Genomic DNA, 19,414 nt, shown 5'->3' on the forward strand with positions numbered 1-19,414 from the left:
TTCACTCTCAGGGCTGGGAAGGTGGCTCAGTGGTAGAGTGCTTGCCTTGTATGTATGAGGCCCTGGGTTTGATTCCTCAGCACCACATAAGCAGAAAAAAGCCAGAAGTGGCACTGTAGCTAAAATGGTAGAGTGTTAGCCTTGAGCTGAAGGGCTGAGGGACAGTGCCCAGCCCAGAGTTTAGGCCCCATGACAGACTCCCCCCCAAAAAAATTCACTCTCATGTGCCTATCTTTCAGCTTCAAGATAATTAGTTCATTTGCAATGTATCTCTAGCAGCCTGATGTCCCTCATCCCTTGATTATTATTTCTTTTTTATGCCAGCCCTGGGACTTGAACTCAGGGCCTAAGCACATCCCTTAGCTTTTCCCCTCAGGGTTGGTGCTCTACTACTTGAACCACAGCTTTTTGGTGGCTAATTGCAGATAAAAGTCTCATGGAGGGCTGGGAAGGTGGCTCAGTGGTAGAGTGCTTGCCTTGCATGCCTGAGGCCCTGGGTTCGATTCCTCAGCACCACATAAGCAAAAAGAAAAAAGCCAGAAGTGGCACTGTGGCTCAAGTGGTAGAGTGCTAGCCTTGAGCTGAAGAGCTGAGGGACAGCACTCAGGCCCAGAGTTCAGGCTCCACGACCAGACCCAAAAAACAAAACAAAACAAAATAAACTACTCAGGAAAAGCTGGAAATGGCACTGTGTCTCAAGTGGTAGTACACTATCTTGATTGAGCCCAAAAAGGCTCAGGGCCAGTGCTCAGGAACTGAGTGCAAATCCCATAACTGGCAAAAAAAAGTCTCATGGACTTTCCTGCCAGGTTGGGCTTTGAATGATGATCCTCAGATCTTAGCCTCCTGAGTAGCTAAGATTACAGGGATGAGCCATTTGTGCCCAGCTCCTGCTTATTTAGAAACCAACTCATAGTCAAATCACTTACTAGTTTCAATGTAATTCAAACTAGTTCAGAAAGTGAGATCTAGTTGTAATCCCCTGGTTAGCAGGCAGAGGTAAAGAGTTATATTTAATGTCTAAACTTCAAAAGTAAACATCACAAGTTTACTAACAAAAACCAGAATTATTAATGTATTATATTATTTTATTTATATTTATATTATCACTAATTTATCTAGTAGACAAGCCTACTATTTGGCTTAAGGCCCCTCTTTTAAGCCTTTTGTTCAGAGAAGTTGTCCAAAGAGTTCAACAAAGCATGGGGACAGTTGCTTTTTCATCAGTAATTTTGAAAACAGTGCCTGTAAATTTTGAAATGACAAATTTGTCCCTGTGAAGGTATTTTACCAACTCATTGGTAATATGATGGTCTAAGACTGTCCCCAAGTCTTACTAGTTCTCATCTTTAGTCTGTCATATTCTCAAAAAAGAAGGTTGATGTTCACTGTGGATGAACGTGATGCTCATCAAGGAAGTGTCAATGAGGTAGGAAATAACTCAGTACCACTGGGCATTGAGCTAAATTTTACTATGTCTCCCAGGATTAAACCCCCAAATCACCATTGTTTTAGCAATGAATGTTCCAGAAATTCTACAGTCTTTGTCATGATAGCCTGCAAAAATGTCTATTTAGCTGCATCTTCTGATATTATCTGCTCTGCTTATAACTCAGAATGCTTCTCAGGGCACGTGACAACTGTCACTGGGGATGTGTGGGGCCCAAAACCTTCAACCAGCCTTTGATGAGAAGATAATTAGGAATAAGAAAGGCTGCAAAGGCTTTTCTATATAAATAGCACTGTAGAAAACAGACATTCAGATCTTTTTCTACATTCAACACCCCTATTCATTTTTCTGAGAGATAAAAGCAGCAAAGACTGTCAATCTGTCAGTTTAACCATTTTCATTATGTTCTTTTTTTGGGGGCAGGTTATTCACATCGAACTCCTTTGATGTGATCAGTGATGATGCTTTTATTGGTCTTCCACATCTAGAGTATTTGTAAGTAAGGGGGAAAAAATTACAAATGATTCCAGACAGGTTCTCTCAACTTCCTGCAACTGTCTGACCAAATGTATTATAACCTATTGCAGATTCATAGAGAATAATAACATCAAGTCCATTTCAAGACATACCTTCCGGGGACTCAAGTCTTTAATTCACCTGTAAGTATGTATATTGTTATTACTATTTACGCTTGCTAATGCAGTAAAAGCACCATGCTATGAGTGTCTATGAAAATTTAAGAACCCAAATGATTTGTCTCTATGCATGCTGTGCTCTTTCTCTCTGTCATTTGTCAGCATATTCTCAGGAAATTGATCACTATTAATATTTTTAGCCTAAACTGCCATAATTAGAAAGCGAGCGAAAGCAGGGAAATTATATGACTGAAATAACTTTTTTATATCTACATCATTACTCACTTCATAGATAATTATGGTTGATATTAACTGCTAATTTGATATTAGCTGGGGGATTTTTCTGTATAAAATCTACCTTTATATACATTTAAAATGAATATAGCCAAAGGCAATGTCTACAGGGTACCTAACCAACTTGTTTTATAAATTTATCAGTGGGTGATTAATATAGTAGTCGTTCTTAACAGGGGGCAATTTTGTCTCCCAGGGAACGTTTAGCAATATCTAGAGACATGTTCACTTGTCACAACTAGGGAATGTAATTGGCATCTAGTAGGTAGAGATCAGGATTGTTCCTAAACAGGATAGTCAAGAATTATCTAGCCTAAAATGGCATAACAAGGAGATTGAGAACCTTTAACAACATGAACTCTACAACTTGCTTCTTCTAGTTTCTTCTACCTCTCTGTCTGTCTGTCTGTCTGTCTGTCTGTCTGTCTGTCTGTCTCTCTCTCTCTCTCTCTTTCTCTCTCTCTCTCTCTCACACACACACACACACACACAGTTGGAGGCATAACATCTTCCCATGTAAGAGATTAGAAAAAAAGATCATGAAGGGAATATATAACTAATGAACTAGTGAGTTATGGAACTATAAAAGCATCTCTGTACTGATTGGATTGATTGGCTATTCATCCACTTGGTGACTATTACCCAAGTGCCTACTCTAGGTCTCATTAGAATTAAAGATGTAAGAGTTCTATGTAGCATTGTCATTCTGTCAACCTTACCCTAGTCCCTCATAGCACTGGATTCCCAGCTCTGTTCTAGGCCTAGAATGTAGCAAAGGAAAAGAGCAGACAGAAAGAGCTGCCCTCCAGGGGATGTTCCAGTATGCCGTATGCCACATCAGTCATCCTGTAAGTGAACTAGACCTCATTCTCTTTTGCTTATTGGTTTGCAGAAAGGGGAAGTTAATGGCCTGATTTACTTTACTAAATTGTATCTTTCATGGCTTTTATGTATAGCCATTTTATAACAAAAACATCATCTGCAATGCTGCCCTTTGTATCAGCTATATAAAAAGGTGCAAATATGGCCGGGCGCTGGTGGCTCATGCCTGTAATCCTAGCTACTCAGGAGGCTGAGATCTGAGGATCGCGGTTCAAAGCCAGCCCGGGCAGGAGAGACTGTGAGACTCCTATCTCCAATAAACCACCAGAAAACCGGAAGTGGCGCTGTAGCTCAAGTGGTAGAGCGCTCGCCTTGAGCTGAAGAGCTGAGGGACAGCGCCCAGGCCCAGAATTCAAGCCCCACGACCGACCAAAAAAAAAAGGTGCAAATATGACTGTTAACAGGATAAATGTTATGCAGTTTTATCAAAGAGTACAACACTGCCAAACTTCATTCTCCAGACAAAAGTAAACAAAAGCAGTAAGTATATGGAAGGAGAAATGAATAAGCATGACTTCAATTTGAGGTCTGTTTCCTTCACATATATACAGAGGTCCCAGACTGATACTTGGCATCAGGGGGCCTGCAGAAAGAATACAAGGCCCTCTCCAGGAACCCGGACTCCATGTACTCAGGGGTACCCTTTCCAGCCCAAAGGCCTAGACCTTTACTCAACCTTCCTACAGGGAACAAGAGAAAATGTACTCTCTACGTCATAGGAAAGAAAAAGAAGAAGGGAAAGGGGCAAGGAATGAAGACAGAGGGGAAGAAGGAGAGAAAATGAAGGAAAATGAGAAAGGAAGAAAGAAAATGTTATATACCCCCATATAGAAGATCATACATTTTGCTTGACGACAGAGTATTGTTTCCTATCAAATGAATAGGAATTTAACTGTGGTGCAAATGAAGTCCCTGTTTTAGTGGTATGGAGACTAGAAAGACAGCTTGGTATAGCTTGTGCTTCCTATCTAGAAACTTTCAAGATCAAAGGAACACCAAAGACTGCCTTCAAAGAGTGAGAGACAAAAATTGTAGGAGTCATACAAAGAATGAAAAGGAAAGCCGGGCGCTGGTGGCTCACGCCTGTAATCCTAGCTACTCAGGAGGCTGAGATCTGAGGATCACGGTTCAAAGCCAACCCGGGCAGGAAAGACCGCGAGACTCCTATCTCCAATAAACCACCAGAAAACCGGAAGTGGCGCTGTAGCTCAAGTGGTAGAGCGCTCGCCTTGAGCTGAAGAGCTGAGGGACAGCGCCCAGGCCCAGAGTTCAAGCCCCACGACCGACCAAAAAAAAAAAAAAAAAAAAAAAGAATGAAAAGGAAGTCCCACCTCTCCAAGTTGGTACTGGCGGCATGAAGGTATGGTGAGGGAACGGGCTGAGGCTGAACAAACAGAGATCTTAGGTCTCCAGCATCTTTAATACTTATTAGGTTGATTAGACAGTTTCCATCTACAAAAATGACAGTACCATATGGCTCCTTCTACACAGTTTCTATGATGTGACTTGCACTTTACAAGGAGTAAGACCCGCAGGGATGAGTACGATACAGCCCCACAGTGGAGAAGTTCATTCTAGAGAGAGGAATTAGACAAACCAGTGTTTTCTCACTATGTGAGTGTATGCCCATGTTTTATTCTCCTTCTAATTATGCTGTTCTCCAAGGCACATTTCATTCTTCTTTTCTGCTTGCCTGCCTGTCTGCCGTTTTTCCTTCCTGTTTTTTTCCTTCTTTCCTTCCTTCTTTTTTCTTCCTGCTTTCTTTCCTTCGTATTTTCTTTCCATCTTGCCTCTTTTCTTTCATGTCTTACTTTCTGCCTGCCTGCCTGCCTTCCCTCCTTCCTTCCTTTCTATCCTTCCTTCCTTGCTTCCTTCCTTCTTTCCTTCCTTCCTTCCTTCCTTTTTTTTCTCCTTCCTGCCTGTCTTCCTTTCTTCCTTTTAAGGAAAAGATGGAAAAGGCAGTAATTGAAACCCAGATGTCCCTCTGCTGCTTGTACGCCAAGTTCATTTCCCACTATTTACTGCTGATAAATTCAGCATTTGTATGAGCCATTAGTTTCCTTTTTAAGTTTTTAGGTAGCAAAGGCACTTTTCTCCACCTCTGACCCCCTTTCCCTAATTGAAAGGCAAATGATCAAGCAGAGAATGATTACCTCACCCTCTAACCTGCATACCCTTCAGAAGAGTTTACAAAGCTGTTTTGTGCTCTAAATACATCATAGTTTCCAGATGACAGGAGGAAAGAGGAGGACAATAGCACCATCCTCATAGGTGCACTTCAAGATGAAGGCAACCCTGAGTATAAGCCACTCCCCACTCAGCCAGCAGTAAAGCCAGACATTTCCCAAGATCTTTGGCAAGACATTAGTAATGGCTCTACCATATAAGTTATAGCTTGACCAGAAGCTTTCATTGAGCTGATTAGATCCTTCCCTGAGAAATGATTTGAACAGTAAATGTGACTAGAGAATGAAGAGATCCTGAAGATAAGAGCCCCCACATACACCCACTTCTTTTTGTTGTTGTTGTTGGTGGTGGTCGTGCAGCCTGAACTCTGGGCTAGGGCACTGTCCCTCAGCTCTTCAGCTCCATGCTAATGCTCTACCACTTGAGCCACAGCGCCACTCCAGCTTTTTCGGCTTATGTGGTGTTGAGGAATCGAACCCAGGGCCTCATGCATCCAAGGCAAGCACTCTACCACTGAGCCACCTCCCCCCTCCCCGCCCCCAACTTCTTACTTTGCAGATATGAGGTAGGAATTCAATGTACACTTTTAGACTTTTAGATCCAATTTGTTTCCACTACAGTTTAATATTCAAACTGTGTCAAGAACAATAAACATATCACTTTAAAATTATATCACTTTAAACTTATCTCACTTTTTTATATACATCTGTTTCATTAGAATGGTCTTCTAGAGTTACTTATGAACAACTTAAAAGTTACTACAGGGCTGGAAATATATGGCAATGGTAGACTGTCTAGTATGTGCCTGAGTTTGAATGATAGAGCTACAAAAAAAGAAAAAAAAAACTACTTAAATATACTTATCTTACCTGTAAGGTAAGACTCTTCTTCTGTAAAAAAATTAGCTCTCAGAAAAAGGTGAGTGAGCCCGGCATTGGTGGCTCACACCTGTAATCCTAGCTACTCAGGAGGCTGAGATCTGAAGATCCTGATTCCAAGCCAGCCAGGCAGGGAAGTCCATGAGATTCTTTTTTTTTTTTTTAGGGAGGGGGTCCGGTCGTGGGGTCTGAACTCTGGGCCTGGGCGCTGTCCCTCAGCTCTTCAGCTCAAGGCTAGCCCTCTACCACTTGAACCACAGCGCCACTTCCGGCTTTTTTCATTTTGCTTATGTGGTGCTGAGGAATCGAACCCAGGGCCTCAGGCATGCAAGGCAAGAGCTCTACCACTGAGCCATCTTCCCAGCCCCGATGAGATTCTTATCTTTAATTAACCAACAAAAAGCTGGAAGAGGAGCTATGGCTCAAGTGGTAGAATACTAGCCTTGAACACAAAAGCTCAGGGATAGTCTCCAGGCCCTGAGTTCAAGGACTAGCACAAAAAAAGAAAGGGGGGAGGGAGAGGGAGAGAGAAAAAGGGAGGGAGGGAAGGAGGAAGAGAGGAAGGAAGGAAGGAAAGAGGCAAGGAAGGAAGGAAGGAAGGAAGGAAGGAAGGAAGGGAAAAGAAGGAAGGAAGGAAGGAAGGAAGGAAGGAAGGAAGGAAGGAAGGAAGGAGGTATTTATGGTTAAGAACCTATAACACTTCTCTAGAGTCAGAACCTTCTCTTCATTTCCTTATTCTGAGTCATTGCCCTAATATTATTCATGTGCATTAGTTAGCTTTTTTTTTTTTTTTACTATAATGAAATACCTGAAGCAGGCTAACTTTATAAGGAAAATATATTTATTTAACTCAGAGTACAGGAGGTTCAAGAACATGGTACTGGCATCAGCTTGGGTCTGACAAAGTCCTTCTTTTTGGCAGAGTCCTGAAATGCACTGACCAAGGCAAGAGACCAGAAGTGTCTGTGTCTCTGAGGTGTCTGATCTCTGTTGCCTTTTTTTATTTAAATAAAGCCAACAGGACACAATCCTGAGGCTTCAACCAACAACTTTATCTAAAACTAATCACTTTCCAAAGACCCCACCTCTAAGCTCCTTAACTCTTAAGAGCATTAGCAATTAGACTCCTGCCTGCGTTTGATGTGACAAATCATATTCAAACCACAGCACTCTACCTAACTTTAATGTTTGAATAGCTTGTGTATGTCAGCAAAAATAAAAATTAGTTTATTGCCAATGCTGACCAAAATCCTTGAATATCATTAATGATTTTTGTTAATATTCATTGAGCTGTTTTCCCTTAGGGATTACTATGGCTACCAGGATTGTTGACATGAAATTATAATATTCTGTGGGGAAAATTATCACCAGTCTACTTTTTATAGAGTAGCTACTGGTTGCTCAGTGCTGTGGAGGTGCCAAGAATATGTGTAATAGTTCTCAAACTTTGGGTGCCTGTGCCCCAAGTCAACCATGCTTAGCCTTAGTCTTTGCTTGGCCCTCATGTGGACATCTGTGTGAAGAGGTAGTATGATGTAGGGGCTGAAAGGGGAATCTCTCATCAGGCTGCGGGGTTCAAATCTTGGCAGCCCTCAGGCAGATTGTATTATTCTACTTTGTCCTACTTGTTCACATGTAAATGGGAGTTATCATTACTTATAAAAATGAGAGTGAGGAAGCCAGGCCTTAGTAGCTTACACCTGTAATCCTAGCTATGCAGGACGTTGAGTTCTGAGGATCTCAGTTCAAAGCCAACCCTGGCAGACAAATCTGAGAGACTCTGCTCTCCAATTAACCAGAAAAAGAAAGGCTGAAAATGGAGTTGTGGCTCAACTGGTAGAGTGCTAACCTTGAGAAACAATGCTCAGGCCCTCAAGGCTTAGGGGTGGGGGTGACTTAGGAATAGCTAGTTCCTAAGGTTATGAAATTAAATCAGCTCATCTCTGCATAGTGCAGAGCCTTATGTCTAGTAAACCCATTGTATAAGAAGAAACTATAGCTATCCACCTCCATTGGTCCTGGATCTGGATTCTGAATGCTGCTGGGTATTTATCTCCTTTAAACATTTCATAGGAAATTAAAATAACTGCATTTGAAGTGCCGCAGGTTCAGTGAGACACAAACCCAAGCTGAGATGCCGCATTGCAGGGGGCCTGGGAGCACCCCAGATGGCTGTGGGTGTTGCTTTCTTAGCAGCACAGCCCTGTGGCACTGAAACAAATGTGCTGTCTGAGCCAGTCTGGTCTGCCTTGGAGACAAGACTTCCTAGTGAGTTCCACCATCATGATCAGAGGTTTCCTGGGGTGGGTGAGCCATCTGAACACAAGGTGGAGGGAATGGTAGACATTACTGTTGGGGAAGGATGGAGGTCTGCCTTGGAGAGAACTTGACCCTGCTCAACTACCATCAAGTTGGGTGATATTCTGGGTGTTTTCTTAGACTCTGAACAGAAGTCACACTGTGAAGAGTCTCTGTGTGACTTAGAATTATCAGCCCAGTGAGGCAGGGGAGGAAGAGCAGCTGTGGGACAAGATCCACATGATAAGGTCCCAGCAATGCCCACACAGAGGCCTTGCACTTTCTCCTTAACTCCTTTCCTGATGCAGTGGTCTAAGAGAAGTATCTGCCACTCCTCCTCTTCCAGATTGCTTCCTTTTCTCTTATCCACTCGAAACCACCTTCTTTACTCACTCATTCATTCATTAAAAAGTATCTACTGAAGGCTTCTGCTGCAGGCTAGATGCTATGCTAGGGACTGGGAGTACAATGGAAAGGAGAATGTTCTTCCAGTACTTAAGGTAGCAGCATCCTAGATAGAAAGGACTAACGGTGGAGGGAGGAGGGTGCGTGGGAGAAGACAGGGACATTTTCTTAACCTCTCATGGCTTTTGTCATCTTCTGTTCTCCATCAGCTCTGCCCTCCCTCACAGATATCCCAGGACACCATCTCTTTCCTAGAGAAGCCTGTTGCCTCTTAATGGATTCAAGTATTACTTCCAGCATCATCTGATTAGTATTAAAGATGAAGCTATAAGCCTCTTACAGTGAAAATGATGAAGATGTGATTTAAGAGTGAAAATAGAACTTGCAGATCATTTTAACCAAGGTATCAAACAGCTCATGAAAACAACCAGAGCTCAAACCCACATCTTCTCTTCCCCATCTGGACCATGTCCACTGCACTCGGTGGCTGATTCAAAAACCCTTCATGGGAGCCTGGCAGGATGGGTTGGCTTGGGTCATGCCTGGTTTTCCTTAAATTATCCCAAATGGAACCTCTTCGCTTAGCCATATTGATGGCCAATTCTAAGTCCTTGCCCCTCTCTCCTTCACTCTCTGTATTCTTCTGCCTTTCAATCCTGAGAAGAAGAAATTCTCATACACTATTGAAATCTAGCTCTGACCCTAGACCTCACTTTTGCCAGTGTTTCCCAGCTAGCAGACCTTCGAGGCAGGAGATTCCCAGCCCCAGTTCATGGCCAGACTCCCTCCTGCCATGACCTCTAGAGGACAGAGGACTTCAGAGATGAGGACCAGGGCCCTGAAGCCTCAGAATCACTTCTTCAGTGGGCTCTGAGCTGATGACTGCAAGAGGCTGTGACAAAATCCTAAAGGGGGGGGGGGGGGGGCTCTACCAGGATGATGGTTATTTTTCTCTTAAAAAAAATAATTTTAAGCCAGGCACCAATGGCTCATGCCTGTAATCCTTGCTACTCAGGAGGCTGAGATCTGAGGATCACGGTTCAAAGCCAGGCCAGGAAAGTCCATGAGACTCTTATCTCCAATAAACTACTCAGAAAAAGCCAAAGTGTCACTTTGGCTCAAGTGGTAGAGCACTAGCCTTGAGCACAAAGAGGCTCAGGGACAGCACCCAGGCCCAGAGTTCAAGCCCCAGGACAGCAATAAATAAATAAATAAATAAATAAATAAATAAATAAATAAATAAAAGTAAGATGATAATAATAGTATTTTAATTTAATTTTAATTTTTTGTCTTTCATGGGGTTTGAACTCAGGGCCTGGGCACTTTCCCTGAGCTCTTTTACTCAAGGCTAGCCTTCTACCACTTCAAGCCACAGTGTCACTACTGGTTTCCTGGTGGTTAATTGAAGATAAGAGTCTTACGGACTTTCCTGCATGGGCTGGCTTTGAACTGTGATCCTCAGCTCTCAGCCTCCTGAATGTCTAGGATTACAGGCATAAGCCACTAGTGCCTGGCTATTACATTTCTTTTGTAGCATAATTCTCAGGCTAGGGGGCAGCATTACTTCCTTAAGTCTTTCTCCGCTCAAGTTCCTCTGCCTGCTTTCTGTTCATCCCAATGTGACCTGATGTCAGCCTCCCAGAGACTAGAGAACTGAACTTCAGTTCCTAGGTCTTAGGCATCTGGAAGTCTCCAGATTTCTGTGTCTTTCTTTTGTTTCTGCTTCTTCTCTAAGTCTAGCCTTCTCAGGCCCATTGCTCACCAATCTAGACATAAAGCACCATCCTATCACCTTCTAATAGTCTCCTTTAGCAGATTTTGGAGCTGCTGAAGGTGGATGGTCACATCAGTCAATTCAGAAATGAACAGTTTCCAAATGTTTGCTGGACAATTTTTACACAGGAGCACTGTTTCTCACCACACCCCACCCCTCTCCCTCCCCACCCCCCACCCCAGTTAGGCTGGATACCAGCTTGAGATATCTCCTTTTCTTTTCCCAACACCTTCATATTATCTCTACTTCATCATGATAAAGCTGAGCTGTATACATTTTATGTCATTATAATAGCTACTTGAGATAACCAACTTATAAGAGAAAAAAAGGCTTCTTTTGCTTCACAGTGTGGGGAGTTTCAGTCTCTGGTTTGGCCCCATTGCTTTGAGCCTGTGGCTGCACAGTGTGGTTGAGAGAGTGCAGTGAAGTGAAAGTCTTAACCTCATGGTCAGAAAATAAAGTGAGAAGTAGGAATGTCCTGGGGTCCCACAGTCATCTTCTGAGGGCAGACTTCTAGCGATCCTCCATTAGGCCTTGTTTCCATCATCTCCCATTAGTGCCATAGTGACTGGAGACCAAACCTTTAACATGTGGGTCTGTGGCAAGCATGCTAGATCCAAACTTTGGCAGGAACCTTGAAGATGATACATCACCAAAGTCACATGGTGAAATCAGGATTCCAGATTCCAACCTAGTTCAGACTCCAAAACTGGCTTTCATCACAAAATCCTTTGTTGTCCAGACTTCAACTTTCTGATTCTTGCCCCATTCTTACGTTCTACCAGTTCATTAAAAAACTTAATTAACTTAAAAATAGGTTCTAAAAGTCTTGAATGTTAGCATTTGAGAAATCTCATATGTAATTAGAGGCGGTAAAAGGCAGGGAAGACTTTTCAGGTTTTAAAAAGAAAAGCTTAAGGTTTTCAAGGGCTTTGGAGGCAAACAACATAGGCTTTTTGGTTTCCTTTTTTTTTTTTTTAATGAGAGATATAAAAGTATATAACATGTGCTGGCTAAAACCAAAAAATTTCAGTAGCTGGTACCTGTTAGGTTTTTAAAAAGAGGTAGCCGAGTAAGAACTGCACCAGCACGCACGTGGTATTCAGATAAGGGGTAGGTTTATTCAGTAGACCTGCTTGGACCAGGCAAGGGTGGCACTCCACGTGGCTGGGAAAGGCCTGGGAATGAGAGAGAGCTGGGAAGAGAGGAAAGAGAGAGAAAAGAGCAGAGAGAGGGGTAAGAACAGTAGCACTCACGTGGTATTCAGGTAAGGGGTAGACCTGCTGGGACCAGGCAAGGTTGGCATTCCACGTGGCTGGGAAAGAGAGAGAGCAAGAGAGCAAGAAAAGAGCAGCAAGAGCTAGAAACGAACAGAGAGAGAAAAAAAGGGAGAGTCTGGGCCTGGGCTAGCCCTTATGTAGGGTATGGGTGGGGAAAGGTGTGGCCACATCAAATTCAGATGTGACCTCAGCGGATGCAGATGTGACCTCTTCCAGGTGTCCCAGTTGCCTAGGTAACGCAGGTACTGGGTGGAGACTTTGCTGCGAGGAGGGTGGAGTCTGCTCGCCATCCAGGAGCGGACCTTACAGTACCCTTTCTTGATGTAGCATTACCATTTGTTTCAGTCAGTATTCCTGTAGTATGTGCATATATATCCCTTAGTATTATCAGAAGTATCTAGGTGCCAGTAGTATCTAGATAGTACTTTCGGCCTGATGAGTATCATTGGAGTGATCTGTGGATGAACAAATAGAGGAAACAAGACCTGTGATAATAAAAGAACAGAAAGGGAGAAAGAGATGACTAGAGGATAGATGGGTAGAAAGCTTTTTCTGAGATGCAATGAATGAAGCTAGAAGCTAGAAAATGGGACCCATACTTTGGAGAGAAGAAGGCATATGTGAGCAATGGGATAGAGCCATGGGTATGTTGATTAGAAATGTAGCTGCCTTCTGATCATTATAAGATAGTTCAGCTCCAGTAAGTGGGAGAAGGACCATTTGGATGCAGATACTACCAGCTTAGTGAATTATCATTTGGGAAATACCCTAAAAGGTAAGTCTGGTTTCCTAAAAACAGAGAACAACACACCAATATCATTGTGTTGCTGGTTTGTTGTTATTGTCATTGCCTTTGGCCACTATGAACTGTTACCTAACTCAACGGATGTTGAAGCAAAGAGGTCAAAGGTTAAATACAATAGTAGGAATCTGAGTAGTATCTTAGAAGATAAAAGCACGTCCTATAAGTAATTTAGGAGACTGGAAACAGCAAAAGGAACTCAGAACTCATCTTTGTCATAAATGCATTTAATCTGTCACCTAGTTTACATCACATTCTTTTTTTTTTATTATTTTTATTTTTCAGGAGTCTCGCAAATAACAATCTCCAGACACTTCCAAAAGATATTTTCAAAGGCCTGGATTCTTTAACAAATGTGTAAGAAGACTTAAGAAATCGCTAATGAATTATTTTGCAGTAATTAATTAAATAGGTGTTGCTTATGAGACTTTTTAAGGGGCTTTAAAATTCCATTTGAATTTCCAAATTTTAATTTTAAATTGGCCTAAAATTTAAATTGACACAAACTAACACATGGGTGTTCTTTGCTGCATACCATGGGAAATTCTGAATACAAGGGACCCAGGCATTATTTTGACAAAAAGTGTGTGTCTATTTAAGAGAGGTAATGGAAAGGGTCTCTGGGGAGGGTGGGGTGGGGGGGCGGGCAGGAGGAAAAGACCTCCACAGAAATTTCAAGATTGCTTTTCTTTGTTTCTCATGAGGTCCAGGAAATGAGGTTTCAAAGAGAAAAACATGAAGGGGTCTGGGAAACTGACAGAGTAAGATGAGAGGTTACACTCAGAAGTTGGGTGAGGCCACCGAGAAATGGGAGCAGGAAGTGGGGGAAGGGAAGAAAGTTTGCCTTTTCTCTCATTAGACTGAACAACAACTCTGGGCTTAATCCCTAGGAATTTGGCTTAAGCCCCAGGAAGAGAATGAATTTAATTATTTTTGACCCTTTTTCAAACAAAAGAGCTTTCAAACTTTGACTTTTAAGCTTCAGAGTGAAAGATCTTTTGCAAGGAATTTGTATATTTTGCTGTAAGCAAAGCAAGTACTATAGGCCTAACTCTCCCAAAAGCAATTTCGCTCCATTAATGCCTTCCAAAACATTAACAAGGTATTTGGATGTCAGAAAATAGACTATTAAGAGCAAATAAGAGGATAGATGAAAGAAATCAAGAGATTCAAGTGCTTTACTAGAGACTATATATTCAAAACAACTTGTCTCCAATAACAGAATCTTCTGGGGCAAAAATTTTCCTCTAAGCCTAGTATTTAACTTCAAATCAGGAAGCTAATGAAAAACTTTCTTTGTTCCTTGAAGTAGGTCCTCAGCCCTTCCCCCATGCCTGTTATTCCAATTCCAGAATGATAGTTTTATTTCCAAGAGTGCCAGAATCAAGACACTTTCAAGAGAGACCGCATACATCTATTATCTGGTCCAGTTTACGCTAACCCTGAAGGATTGGCACTCATTATTCTGTGTCAGATTACTCTTGGGAGATGAAGTCAGTTCTGGGAACGTCTTGGAAGGCAGATGATGCTCCATGCCAGGCCGGGGACACAGTTCATCGGTGGCTTCCATCCCATTCTGTATCAATCTAACATTGGAAATTGGTTCCGTCTCTAGCAAATCCCATAATGAGTTTGGCCTTGTGGGCCTAATCTGATAGGCCCAAATCAAGAATTATTTTAGAAGTGTAAGGATCTGTGCCAATTTGCCTTTTAGTGGGTTTCTTAATTTTCTTGAACGGTCTCATCTAAAACATGTTCTTAAATGTTTGGGAATCTAAAAATTATTTATGTGCTGTGTGAAGAGTGAGCAGCACCTATCTCAGGAATTCTGTGTGACCAGCAAAGGAAATGGAATTCCTGAAGAGAAGCAATGCAAATAACAGAGAACTTGGTGAATTGGGGTCCAACGTGGAAACTTAAGCCTATAGCATACAATTTATTACAGGCATAAACTAGTGTATATCTACATTAACTCTGCCTTATCAAAATCATTTCCTATCAACAGAATATTGGTAATTCAGGAAATTTGTAGACCTAGACCAAGACCAGGATTAAGAAAGCAAACAAATATACATTGTATTCTATTCTGGAGATCCATGATGTGTAATATGGTGTCTACTAGACCCTTGTAGTCACATGACACCTGGGATGTACTGTAACTAAGGAACTTAATTCTAAATCTTTAGTTTTTGGTGCTGAAAACTGAACCCAGAACCTTGAACATACTAGGCATATACCACTGAGCTAAGTACACCCCCATTCCCTTACCTTTTAAAGTTTAAACCAAAAAAAAAAAAAGTTTCTTAATTCAATTACCAGGAAATTTTGGCTTATGAATCTATTGCTCACCTATATGTTTTACGAAATCTAAATGCAGACCACATTTTCAGATGAAAATTTAGCATCAGAATTGAGATACAATGTAAATATAAAATACACTGTAGACAGTATAAATAATGTAAGTATCTCAAAATTGTTGATATTGACTAGCTGTCCAAATGATACTATTTTGAGCAAATAAAATTAAATGAAGCATACAATTATAATTAAGTATACTGTTTCTCTTTACTATTTAAAAATACGGTTATAGAAAAATTTAAATTACATGTGAGTCACACCTTATTTCTATTGACAGCACTGCTTTAGACTAAGCCCCCTTTAATCCAAAAGAGAGTAAGTTATGAGGTCTCAAGGACTGGAGTGTCCTTTATGGGTGCTCTGTCGTCATATTCTGAGCCCAAATTGGATGGTCAGTGAAGTTCAAGGCAGATTATGGAGCATTATATAAAGCCAGGTGAGATCATTGCACATTAATGGCTAATTGTAGAAGTCTTACCAGGGCCCTCAAACTGCAAAAGCAGAAGAGGTTTGTCTTTCAGGGACCTGAGAGGAAATTCATTTAATTGTGACTGTAAACTGAAGTGGCTAGTGGAATGGCTTGGCCACACCAATGCAACGGTGGAAGACATATACTGTGAAGGCCCCCCAGAATACAAGAAGCGCAAAATCAATAGTCTCTCCACCAAGGATTTTGATTGCATCATTACAGGTAATATACTTAAAACCAATTGACAGCATACAATTAACATAAGGGCAACTTTTTTATTTGTACCTACAGGAACTGGGAAGGGGGTTGACTTTAAAAACTATCTCAGTAGCTGGGTGTAAGTGGGCTTGCAATCCTAGCTGCTCATGAGGCTGAGATCTAAGAATCTCAGTGTAAAGCCAGCCTAGACAGGAAAGTCCATGAGACTCTTTATCTCCAGTTAACTACCCAAAAGCCATTCGTGGAGGTGTGCATCAATGGCAGAGCACTAGTTTTGGACACAAAAGCTCTCAAACAGCACCTAGGCCCTGAGTTCAAACCCTCCAATCAGCACCAAAGAAAGAAAGAAAACAAGCAAGCAAGGAAGAAATTCGCATTTAATTTTTTAAATTATGAACCCTTAAAACTTCATGTGTTTAAAAGCAAAATAAAAGTACCATTTTATTGTTTCTCTAAGATAAATGTAAATCTTGAGATATTTGAAATCTAGCCAAGGAAAGAGGTATTAATAGTAGTTCACACTTACCCATCATCATTTTTTGCTTTTTGCAGAATTTGCAAAGTCTCAAGACCTGCCTTACCAGTCACTGTCCATAGACACTTTTTCTTACATGAATGATGAGTATGTAGTCATTGCTCAGCCGTTTACTGGAAAATGCATTTTCCTTGAATGGGACCACGTAGAAAAGACCTTCCGGAATTATGACAACATTACAGGTAGGAAAACCTGATACAACACTGAGTGGGAAGTGATTGCTTTGGCCAACAAATAATACCAGGAAAAGATGATTGGCATGAAGGAGTGCTTGCAGGAGTTTTAGAGTCATTCTAATCCCATTTACTAAGTGACTTGAGATTATCTTCTAAAGCTTCAGTTATATTTCTCAGTTATAAAATGAGAGTAACACTTGATTCATAGGATGGTTAATAAAATAGTATGATCATGTATTTAAGAAAATTAGGATAGGACCCAGCATATTAAATATACATTAAATGGCAGGCTTCTTATCTCAAAAGGAAGTACTGAAAGTCCTAATCTAGATTCTAACATAATGTAGCTGGAGAAATCAACTCACTTTCTTTTGTTTAACTATAAAATTAGGTTGATTTTTAAAAATTAGGTTGATTGATTGTGCCACTGCTGGGATTTGAATTCAGAGCCTCCCACTCTTGCTTAGCTTTTGTATTCAATGCTGGCATTCTACCATTTGAGCCACAGCTCCACTTCCAACTTCTTGCTGGTTAGTTGGAGATAAGATACTCCCAGATTTGTCGGCCTAGGCTGGCTTTGAACCACAATCCTCAGATCTTAGCGTTCTCAGCAATTAGGATTACCGGCATGAGCCATGGGCACCTGGTTTTACTGAGATGGTGTCCCCACATGTAACTGACTTCAAACTCCCAATCCTCTTTCTTACCTCCCAACTACCAGGACTACAGGTATATACTGATACATATGTCTGGCTTAAAGAGGTTGTTTTAATTCAGTAAGCCTCCAACTTTATTACACATTTATTTTATAAAATATTAATGTGTGTCTTATAAAAATAAAAGGTTTTATAGTCTAAAAAACCCATAAGCCATATCTCCCTCTAGAGATTCATAAAACATATATTAGCGGTCTGAGAAATCCAGCAATGAGAAATCAAATCTCAGTATTTTTCGCTATTAATTTGGTGGACAGTCCAAATTTTTTCCATGAAGATTAATACTTGGGTCATGTCTTAAGTTTCTTTCCCAGTTCAACAGCCTTTAAAATTGTAAGTCATAAATTAGAATAATTCTGACATGTTTACATCACCTTACCTTCTCATACCTTGGAACTGCTCCTCAGAGCACTCAAACCTCCCTGTGAAAGGTCATCTGGTAGACAAGGTGTAGAAGGTCACAGTTAAGAGTCTGCCCGTGGCCATCCATCTACCTATTCATTAAAGGATAGAGAGAATTCAGGGCTTGCTGGGAACCAAGGTTGCCAGGTAAAGGAATCCCTCCAGACTGAGACCTTTCTTGACTTCCCCTTCTTTCCCAAGGAAGAAGGTCGTGCATCTCTCTTCCTAAGTTTTCCAGTGGACCAGGAAGGACTTCATATTAGGAAACGATTCTTCCAGCCTGTGTACAACCCATCAGTTTCTCCGGATGAGTCTTCTAGAGGAGCAGAATAGAGGGCAGGCACCTCAGAGTTTATCTCACCTAAAATGATGCCTTAGTTTGTTCCTGCTGCTATAACAAAGATGCCTTAGACTGCATAATTTATAAACAACCAAGGTCTATTTCTCACAATTCAGTGTCTCATAAAGCTTACTGTGCTTCCAAGATGGTTCATTCTCTGTTCTCACAGACAAAGAAAGGACCAAAAGGGACTAAATAGATTCCTTCAGGTCTGTAAGGGCATTAAACATTCATAAGGGCTCTATCCTAACCACAAAATCACCTCTTAATATTGCATTGGGAATTACGTTTTAACACCAAATTTTAGAATTATACAAACATTCAAATCACGGCAGATGACAAATATGTCAGATACAAGATCACTGTTTACTTCTTCACCACAGACATTGCTACACAATCATGTTATTCTTCCTTGAAGAGTGCAAACATGGCCAGAGACTCCTTCTCTAGGCAATCACAGTCAGCTAGTCAATCAAGATTGGTACATATGGTAAAATCAAGTGGCCATCTCTGACCTATTCTGATCTCTCACTGCACAAAAGAAAAATCTGAATCCCAGAGATGTTAAATGATCCTCCCAAAGTCACACAATCAGTTTAGTTCTGAAAAGAATCACATATAAAACATGTTTAAGGGGAGGGATGGGTGAGAATGTTGAAAGGGGTGAAGATATATTGTGTTCATAAACTGTTTTGTTAAATTCCAATTCCTTTGCACAACTACTTAAAGGAAAGTTAAAAAGGAGGGAAAAAAATCATTTTACTTGTGGATGGAGCCAAGTAGTAGAGAGAGTTTGTATGACTTGTTTGCATCAGAAACCTGGAGCTAGAACCAAAAGAAGAAGAAGAAGAAGAATGGGTACAATTTGTTCTTGTTTTCTTTGGATTTCCAAGAGCTCAACTCTCTTCAGACAGTGAGATCAGACTCTGTTGATAAATGTCAAACTACTGGCAAAAGGATAACAATCATATCTCTCACAGACCCCTTATTCCCTTATTATTCATTATATGAGATTTCCCAAAATAAATTTCAGGAGCATTACCCGTGGCTGTTCTTTCACTTTGTTCTTTTTTTGTTGTTGTTGATTATGGGGTTTGAACTCTGGGCCTGGGCGCTGTCCCTCAGCTTTTCAGCTCAAGGCTAGCACTCTACCACTTGAGCCACAGCACCTCTTTCGGTTTATCTGATAGTTTATTGGAGATTAGAGTCTCACAGACTTTCCTGCCCTGGCTGGCTTTGAACCATGATCCTCGGATCTCAGCCTCCTGAGTAGCTAGTATTATAGGCGTGAGCCACTGGCTCCTGGCTGTCACT

At 41.3% G+C, this 19,414-nt stretch overlaps 1 protein-coding gene across 2 annotated transcripts in view; it reads left to right on the forward strand.

Moving 5' to 3' along the window:
* Lgi1 (leucine rich glioma inactivated 1) overlaps positions 1-19,414 on the forward strand; it is a 38,744-nt gene that overhangs the window by 17,058 nt on the left and 2,272 nt on the right. The window contains exons 3-8 of one of the 2 annotated variants that reach the window (XM_070021233.1): positions 1,874-1,945; positions 2,038-2,109; positions 13,171-13,242; positions 15,765-15,934; positions 16,484-16,648; positions 17,962-19,258. In XM_070021233.1, the coding sequence (XP_069877334.1) occupies positions 1,874-1,945; positions 2,038-2,109; positions 13,171-13,242; positions 15,765-15,934; positions 16,484-16,648; positions 17,962-18,023 (613 nt within the window). In that variant the 3' untranslated portion in view covers positions 18,024-19,258. Of the gene's footprint in view, positions 1-1,873; positions 1,946-2,037; positions 2,110-13,170; positions 13,243-15,764; positions 15,935-16,483; positions 16,649-17,961; positions 19,259-19,414 lie in introns of those variants that run through there. The other variant, XM_070021232.1, reaches the window with a different exon arrangement.

The sequence above is a fragment of the Dipodomys merriami genome, unplaced genomic scaffold, assembly GCF_024711535.1.
Source record: "Dipodomys merriami isolate MVZ:Mamm:240054 unplaced genomic scaffold, mDipMer1.0.p SCAF_14, whole genome shotgun sequence".
Classification (NCBI taxonomy): Eukaryota; Metazoa; Chordata; class Mammalia; order Rodentia; family Heteromyidae; genus Dipodomys; species Dipodomys merriami.